This window comes from Dipteris shenzhenensis, chromosome 1 (assembly GCF_047967505.1).
Source record: "Dipteris shenzhenensis isolate YYH24624 ecotype China chromosome 1, Dip_SZ_1.0, whole genome shotgun sequence".
Lineage (NCBI taxonomy): Eukaryota > Viridiplantae > Streptophyta > Polypodiopsida > Gleicheniales > Dipteridaceae > Dipteris > Dipteris shenzhenensis.
In genome coordinates, this window is record NC_141596.1 from 2588570 (window position 1) to 2597692 (window position 9123).

At 43.0% G+C, this 9123-nt stretch overlaps 1 protein-coding gene across 1 annotated transcript; it reads left to right on the forward strand.

The window, feature by feature from the left end:
• Nucleotides 1-6578: 6578 nt before the first annotated feature.
• LOC147905253 (septum-promoting GTP-binding protein 1-like) lies at nucleotides 6579-8770 on the forward strand. Its single transcript, XM_087379190.1, has 6 exons — nucleotides 6579-7305; nucleotides 7506-7626; nucleotides 7777-7873; nucleotides 8002-8041; nucleotides 8157-8240; nucleotides 8365-8770. Exons 1-6 carry the CDS (start codon nucleotides 6880-6882, stop codon nucleotides 8527-8529), a joined length of 933 nt encoding a protein of 310 aa, XP_087235316.1. The 5' UTR covers nucleotides 6579-6879; the 3' UTR covers nucleotides 8530-8770.
• The last annotated feature ends 353 nt before the right edge of the window (nucleotides 8771-9123 follow it).

The following is a 9123-nucleotide window of genomic DNA, read 5'->3' on the forward strand; positions in this document are numbered from 1 at the left end:
GCTGATATAGCCATCCATCTTGACTCCATCAAGGGTTGCAATTTGGCATGTCCCTTGTGGCATGATTTCCACAACCCGGTATGGACCCACACCATGATACTTCAATTTTGCTTGTTCCTTACACTATAAAATAATGCAAGGTTGCCCTTGCTAAGGTCCTTCTCCTTAAGGTTGTATTCAAACTAATGTTTTCTTCGTAGTTTTTCAACTTTCATGCCATATGTGGCCCTAAGCAAGGTCTCATCAAATTTCTCCAGCTCTATTAGCCTCTGGGGTTGGCTTCTTTAGATAATCTTTCTTGAAATGCCACCCTTAGTCTTGCTGCTATGATGGGCATTACTACCTCTACCCCAAAGGTGAGATTGAATGGGGTGCAATTAGTTGTAACTTTGTATGTGGCGCGATACGCCCATAATGTGATGGTGAGCTTATGCTCCTTGTCACTTCGGCTGGCCTCCACCATGCGTGTCATACTACTACATAGAGTTTTATTAGATCTATTGTCTTGCCTGTTTGCTCTAGGGCAATAAGGAGTTGATTTCCTATGAACTATTAGAAACTCATAAGGATTTGTATGGCTTTGTTTAAATGAGTCCCTTGATCGCTAACAATATCCAAGGGGAGGCCGAAGCGTAATATGTTATTTTCATATGGGAACTTAATTGTTGCCCTAATGTCAACCTTGCTAGTTGCCTTGGCTTCCGTCCACTTGGTAAAATAATTAGTTCCCACGATAATATATTGGGCTTGCATCCCTTTAGCTACTGGACTAATAGGTTCAATAAAATCAATGTCCCAATTCTCAAATGGTTGTCCTGTGAGAATTCCTGTAAGGGGCATATAATCCTTCTTTGAGGGATGGAAGATCTTTGCAAGGGGTCGTAGCGTTTAGTGAATTTGGTTGCATTTGTAAAAAGATTGGGCCACCATGATCTTACTTGCAATACCTTGTGGACCGTAAGTTCTCCTGCAAAATGACCTCCTGCTGTGCCCAAATGGGCTTCTTCCAATACTTTGATAAACTCATCCTTGTGGACATAGTGGTGCATTATGATGTCCTTACCCATTCGGTATAATTGATAGAATATTAGTTGATTAAAATGTGGCCAACCTCTTGGGCCCATTTCTGTATTAAATCAACAAGGAATAGTGGGGCATCAAGGAGATTATTGTCAATGCAAAGTGCTAGCTGTCCATTGGGAATCCAAGACATGTGATCTATAATAAAATGTGTCCTTCCCTTGCGAACCATGACTGTGAAATAAAACTCTAACAATATGAGCATCCATCACGTGATGTGTCCAGTCATGCAGGGTTTGTCCACTAAGTAGAGAAGTGCTTGATGGTCTACAAAGAATATAAACTTGTTTGCCAAGAGATAGTGGCAAAATATCTTCACTGCATAAACCATTGCGAGGCCTTCCCTCTTCATGATTGTAGAGTTCATCTCGGCATCATTAAGTTGGCGACTTGCAAAGTATATGAGGTAATCCAAATTGGGTCCAAATTATACTCGCCTGGCTATGCCAACACACATCCTATTACAAACTTTGAGGCATCAATATGCACATGGAAGATTATATCCCAATTTGATGTTCTCAATATAGGAGCTGAGGCCAATGCGAGTTTAAGGGTCTCAAAGGAGGTTTGTGGCATTCATCCATCCAGTTGAATACAATTAAAATCTTATAAAAAGGGAGAGCAATCTCGGCATAACTATAACTGAATCTTCTATAATAGCCCATATGCATGGTGAAATATTGTACACCTTGGCATTTGTTGGGGGGTGGAGGGTAGCTCCAAAATGAGCTTGATCTTGTTGTAGTCCATGGAAATCCCACTTTTGGACACAACATGCCCTAGGATCCGACACCCAAAACTAGCAAGGGGTTGAGGGAATTTCTATATAGGTGACAATTCTCGAAGACTAGTCATAAATATTTGAGGTGGTCATCCTGCTAAATGTATGTATAGGTCATCAAGTAACACCTCTAGAAAGTTGCTCTAGTACTCTTTAAAGGCTATAATCACTCAGCCTTTGGAATGTTCTAGAGGCATCAATAAGCCTAAAGAATATCAATCTTGAAGCATAGACTCCCCATTCCATGGCAAATATTGTCTTATATTGATCCGCTCAAGCTATGGATACCTAGTTGTAACCAAATAATCCATCAAGAAAGATGGAGGCTTCTTTTCCTACAACTATCTCTAGTACATGTTGCGTGAAGGGAAATGGATAGCGCTCTTTTGCATAGGAGCATTTACCTTCTTTAGATCGATGCATACTCTAATTTTGCCATTTTTTTTTAGCACTATGGCTATGGGGGATACCCAATCTATATGATCAATCTCAAATATGAATCCCACGTTGATGAGCTTTTGAATTTCTTCTCTCACAATCATCGCTTATTTGGGATTCATAATGTAGGGTCTTTGCCTAACCGGTGTGACATCATCCATCTTATGGATGGTGTGTTGCACGACCTCAGGGAACATACCCATCATATTCATGTACTTCTAGGCAAAGCAATCTTTGTATTCTTTCAAAAGAGAGATTAAGGCCTCTTCTTGTACAAGCTTGAGATCATCTGTGATGTAGGTGGGTTTAACATCATCATCCAATGATGTGAGGTCTACTTTTTAAACCTTGGTCGGACCATCAAAACATTGTTGGTTTCCCTCCTCTACCATCCTTTTAGCTTGCTTTAAAAAGTATTTTGTGTTCTTGGACTAGGTAGGATTTAAAATGCTTTGGGACTTGGCATAGATCCATATTCTCCTCTTCATCATCCTCCAAGTCCCTCTCCACATCCTGCTTCTCCTTAGGGGAAGCCTCTTTACTTTTGGCCCTTGGGGCCTTGTCCTTTAGTGGGGCTTAGCCTTTGGGGAAGACTTATCCTTTTGTGGGGGATCTTCCTTGGCTTTCATGGATCCTAATGGGACCTTTACTCTTTTCAATCTAGTTACCCAATTGGAGGAGAATTCTTGGTGCCCGGTGATAGCGTTGGCCTACTTGAGCCAATGAGGTTAGAATTTACCTTCCTCTCTCCTGTTCCTTCCTTGGGTTCCTTAAGAATGTTAATCATGTTCAAGGGGATTGGATGCCTTGGCATCATAAGCTCCCATCTATGTTTCTCTCTTTTCAGACACACCTATGGCTACAAGAATGTACATCCAATTGTGGTAGAAGTAAGGTTTTGCTAGTGGAGCATGCCAATGTTCATCTCAATACTCTTGTTCATCCTTTTTGTTGCATGCCTCAAACATGTTCATTGAGTGGTCCGCTGGGTAGTGTTTGACTTGACTATTGCGAATAACTTGCCAAACATGTGAGGGGCTTTCCAATTTTGAAGGTTGACCCCCACCTCGTGATTGGATCCATTAGCAATAGTTCAAGGGCTTAGAATGAAGGCTCTTTATGGAGTGATGACGAGGGGATGTTGCAGTCCAACGATGAGGGCTTCTTGCAGGGTGATGATGGCGAGAAGGGGATGTTGATTTAGATATGTGCTATGTCATGGCCCTTTTATTTTTAAAGATGAGGTTGGCTTTGATGATAAGGTTGGCTTTTTAAAACTAACATTTGCTATGATGATGATGAGACCAATGATGCCAATGGTAATGGGGTTAGTTATGGGAAATGGTTGGAAAGATGATGACAACAATGATGAGCCAATATATTTTTTAGTTAAAATAAGCATGAACTTTGTCAAAGCATTGTCGGAAAAGATTTATCCCACAATAGACATGTAGGCCATGTCCTTTACACTAAGCATTTGTCAAATGATAAAGGATGATTACGGAATAAGTCTTCATCATTATGAGTGGTAGTTACATTTCCTAGTTACATTACTTGATGTAAGCTGTGAAAGGATGTGACAATACATGTCAATTTGAGTGTCTAAAAAGGACAAAGACAAGCACATTTGTGAGCATATATGGGTGCATGTGTTGTTGTGTGCATGTGCACATGCATGTGTGTGTGTGTGCACGTGCGCGTGTGGTTGCGTGTGTGTGTATATGCATGTGCATGCATGTATGTGTTTGTGTACACGTGTGTGCACGTGTGTGTGTGTGTGTGCGCGCATGCACGTACACTTGTGCATGCTTACATACTTGAGATCTTGATTATAATGCTGTCTTGTCATATAATGACATCTTCTGATGCCTGGAGCTGGTAGTCTCTTTCTTCGGGACTATTTCTTGTAATATACTGTCAACTAGATTTCACACCTGCTCCCCCACCCCAAAAGAAATGTGTGTGTGTGTGTGCACGTGTGCACATGCATGTGTGTTTTTGGTGTGTGTAGGGGGGGCGTCACATGCATGCGTAGAACATGCACATAGGTGCATCCATGCATTCATGTGTGTGGAGAGGAAAGATAGAGAGGGAGGCAAAGAGAACCAAAGAGAGGGAGGTTGGAAGAATACTGAAGTGATAGCAAGGAGTGGAGAAGTAGGGGAAGGAAGTTGAGAACAAAGATAGGGACGAAGAGAACCAAAGGGAGGGAGCTTGGAAGGATATTGAGAGCGAGAGCAGGAGTAATTGCAAAATTAAAAGTGAGAGGAGGAGGGGAAGGAAGTGGTGGAGCTAAATAAATGGCATTTGTTTCCCTACCGATTTAATATTCTTGCTAATTTTATTGCCACATGAAAAAGTGTTTCCTTTTGAGTTCATGATTTTGATAACAAGCAAAAGTCACTCAAAGCATAAGAGAAGCAAAGAACTATGCTCATAACATAACAAATGTCAAAAGATGTTGCTAAATAAAAGTGACATTTATTGCTAGGAAATGTTTTAAAAGGGATACCTTGATGTGATACATAAGAACTACAAAGTATCGCATCTATTGCACCCAAGCATTGGATACATGTGGTGTTGTTCACTACTATGCAAGGAGTATGCTACTTGGTGAGGCCATGTCTAGTTGGTAGAGATTTAGCTTTGGACATTTGTTCCAATCGGAAGGGAAAAGATGAGTCATTGCTTTTGCCAAGGTATTTGTTGTAATCTTGAAGTTAGTGGACTTGTAGCTAGAATTTTCAAAACTATTTCAATTTTATGCTTGGCATGGATTTTATTTTTCCTCTACCAAACATTTAGCTTCTAGGTCCTTGTGATATGTATTTATTGGTCTCTCTATGTAAGAGCTTGCTTTTAAAGGAATGTTGATAAATTTCCTAGCCCTTGAGGTCTTCAATCTTTAAGAAATTACGAATGCTAGCTTTGAAAATCCTTGGATTTTACATGTATGAGGTGTATATGCCATTTATGATCGACTTTTTGATTGCTCAAGCTTGTCTACCATAGACTAAGAATATGTTGGTGTGCATGCATGCATGCATATCAATGCAGGTGTGTTGCTGGCATCTTGCACTCTTCAAGTTTAAATAGGGAAATTATATTCCTTTTTGGATGGCAAGATCAATTCTTAACCATTTCTTGACTTTAATGCATTGTTCACTATAAAGAATTGTATTTTTAGAGAACACTCAAGGAATTGTGTTCAACTAAACATGTGATGTGTCTTGAGTGCATCACTGAAAAATGGCTTTGGTGTTAAATATGCAAAATCCATCATATTTTTCATGTTTAAAACTAATCATTTATCATGCACACATTGGCTTATGTAAGCTTGCTTCATTGGAAATAACGTAAGGATTGAGACCAATTTTTAAGAGTCTGACTCTCGTGAACAAATTTTACTGCTCTTCCTAGCCTTTTGACTCTTGCCACATAGTACTAGTGCTTGCTATTATGTAGATGCTTGGAGTACTAATAACTAGTGCATAGTCAAGCATGGACATCAAGCCTCCTTGTGCGGGTGCAAGTTTGACCAATTAATTGTAAAGGTCATCATGGTATAGCCCTATTACTTCAAATCATTATATAATGTTTAGGAATGAGAAATTGTGAACTTGACATTTGGCCCGTGGGTATAGATAGGGGATAGATACAATAGGAGGTTGAACTAATTACCCTATGGGTTTTGTAATATAAAGTGTAGGTGAGCGGTTGGGTGGTCGTTAGGATTTAGGATAGGCTGAGCTGAGTGAGCAGTGTAGGTAGGCAAGCTGCGTGTAAACCGGGGGGGGGGAAACCGCGTGAGGGGGGACCAGTACGCGCTTATACGAATAATGCTGCAAACATGGCGGGTCCCAAGCTTAACTAATTTCGATAGACACTGGATTGCGATAGAATCCAAGATGCGGGTTTTTAAAGACAGTAAACCGCCGGTTTAGGGCATGATTTTGCAGGGGCGGGCAGCTTTGGATATTATAGCGGTCATGATTGCCCAAATACCCATGTATAAAAGCCGACAGCAAATGGCAAGAAAGGATTATACATGGAATCTTCCAAGGCGATACGTACTATTCAATGGCATTGACCGCCGCCAGGATTGGTGAATGGGGTTAATAATAATAAAAGACGGGGGTTGTTTTTAAAGAAATTGAGGTAAGACTAAAAGTCTTATGTGGATCGCAACAGCGGCCGCCGCCTCCCTTGCCTTTATCGCCACCCTCGTCTTCGTCTTCTCGTTTTTGAGAGTCTCTGGTTTTTCGCCATCGCCAAGCTCCTTCTTCTACCTCCTCCTACCTTTTGCCTACCGTAAAACGTTTCTTTTTCCTCCCCACGACACCCGTCCTCTCTCCCCTTGTCCCCTGCTTCAGTACTTGCCCTTCCCTCGCCACCCGAAAACCATCCTTCTTCCTTGTTCCCAGCGCCTGACGCCGACTCTCGAACTCCTCGTGTACCTCATCCCTCTCCTCCCCTCCCCTTCCCCTGCCCACGATCTTTTCTCGACTCACTTCCTTCTTTGTTCCCCTGAAGATGAACGTACGACTTCACCCTCTCGGCGCACAATCTGCTTTCGGATCATGAATGTCAAGTCCCTGGTAGCGAAGGTGCGGCCCAGGCCCAGCTGCAGGAATGCGGCTCACGTTATAGGAGCTCAGGTCCGGATCTTCAAGCGCGCGTTGAAACGATTCACCGATACGCTCTGGCAACAAATTATGGTGTCTCTCACTAGCTGCTGTGTGAATTCTGGTGTCTTGGAAGGCGTTGCCCCTTATCAACGGCTTAAACGTACTAAATCCAATCACAGTGACTCGGATGTGGAATCGAGAGGCCGAATCCCTCCACCCATCGTGCTTGTGCCCCCTTCAATGACTCAGTCCGAGTTTGGGATTGACGATGAGGCTCCGATGGAGGCGACGACGTCCGTCCTGGACGACCAAGAAGACACTGTCGTGTTGAAAGTCAGCATTCTGGGGGATTCGGAAACGGGAAAGACGAGTTTTATGGTAGGTTCAGGGGCCCTGTTAGTGCACACTTTTTGCTCTGACACCGTATTCTAATGCTTGTGCCAAACAGTTCTGATGGGAGCTGGTTCGTCGAGTATTGTGAGAGCCATGTTAGGGAACAAGTTTCGCTTTCGACGAGTATTGCGACGGAGCGTTAGTTCTTTTCTGCCTCATCAAGCTGTTTTTGGTGATCGGTGCAGGCCAAGTACCTTTCGGTGGAGAAAACTGAAGAATATGTGGAAACCATAGGCGTTGCGTCGGTGGAGAAGGTCTTTAGAGTTCAGAATGCCAACATTGCTTTCAGCATTTGGGATCTGGGTGGTGAGTATCCAAGGAGTGATTGCAATTTGAAGGGAAGATAAGCAGCGTTCGGTAAAAATTCAGACATTGACAGATAGTTACAGCTACGACCGCTGCGCTGGGACGGAAGGTTTTGTGTTGTTTGTTGATTGTGCACTGTGGATGCTGCAGGTCACTGGCAATGCGCAAGCATGTTGCCGATGGTATGCCGGGATTCGGCTGCGATCCTCATCATGTTCGATTTAACGCGAAGATCTACCTTGCACAGGTGAGTTCTGTGTCTGTGGCCGAGAATTGTAGCGGGATGCAAAATTGCAGCATGCCAGGCGGCTGCTGTTTTTTGCCAGGCAGAATTGAGTTCTAATGTTGTTTTGCTTCTGCTGATGATTATGGCAGCGTAAAGGAATGGTTCCTGCAAGCCAGGGCGTGCAATAAGGTACAATTCTCTCTCGATCAGGAGCACTTGGGCCTTGTCGCCTCGGACAGATTCTCTGTGAAAAACTAGAAACGTGTAGTTTGTCTCTTCTCACCGTCGTTTGCTTTCTGTGCAGACTGCTCTTCCGGTCATTATCGGAACGAAATATGATCATTTCGTAGAAATGCCGCGAGACATCCAGCTCGCTATCATACAGCAGGTTGGCAGCCTCTGTCCCTTCTCGATCTCCATGTGGTTCCATTTCGCAGTCTCATCGTCTCAGCCGGGAAAAGGTTCCATTTCGCAAACTCATCCTCTCGGATTTTCGCATTTGTCTCCTGCAGGCCAGATTCTACGCACAGGCTATGGGCGCATCGCTTTTCTTTTCCAGCGTCACCCATAACATCAACATACACAAAATCTTTAAGGTCATCGTTGCTAAGTTGTTCGACCTGCCGTGCAATATTTCCAGAAACCTTAACTTTGGAGAACCCATCATCGATTATTGATCAGCGTGGCTTCAGATAACTCGCTTGTACATGTATACTTAGCAATTCTTTGGTGAATCCACCTTATTACACAGCAAAACATCCTCGCCACACGCACAATAGCGTCGGTCGCTAGCGAGAGAGTATCCATTTAATACAGCCCCCCCCCCCCCTCTCCAAGTCCAGAGATCTCTTCATTGTCACTCAAATTGGGATGCCAGCCGGCTGAGCTGTGAGAACGTCCCCTCTCCACTCTCTGACAACGAACAATTGCAACTTCAAACTTTTCGATTTTGCAATCGCATTGTCGCGTGCAATGTCCGATTTGCTTATTCTCTGTACCATTATATTGGGATTCGATCCCTTGGAAGATTTTGGACTGATCCTGAGTACTCCACACATGTACCCGATTTGTAGTTTATGTTTTATATGTTGTTCGCGTTTTGTATTCTGTTTTATTCCAAATTTCTACGAAGTTCTAAGGCAATGCGCAATACCAAAGAGTATCTTTGCGATCATCGCTCTCTCACTCTCAGATGAGCCTTGGTCATGCCTAAGTTCGGTTTCCACAACAGTTACTTGAGGGAAGACTACCTATGGTATAGGAAAGTCTCT

Bases quoted from the DNA above. Each gene is read 5' to 3' on its own strand.
- LOC147905253 (XM_087379190.1), top strand. From the start codon at position 6,880: ATGAATGTCAAGTCCCTGGTAGCGAAGGTGCGGCCCAGGCCCAGCTGC. The intron at 7,627-7,776 runs GTGAGTATCCAA...TGGATGCTGCAG, and splicing joins CAGCATTTGGGATCTGGGTG to GTCACTGGCAATGCGCAAGC. The intron at 8,241-8,364 runs GTTGGCAGCCTC...TGTCTCCTGCAG, and splicing joins AGCTCGCTATCATACAGCAG to GCCAGATTCTACGCACAGGC.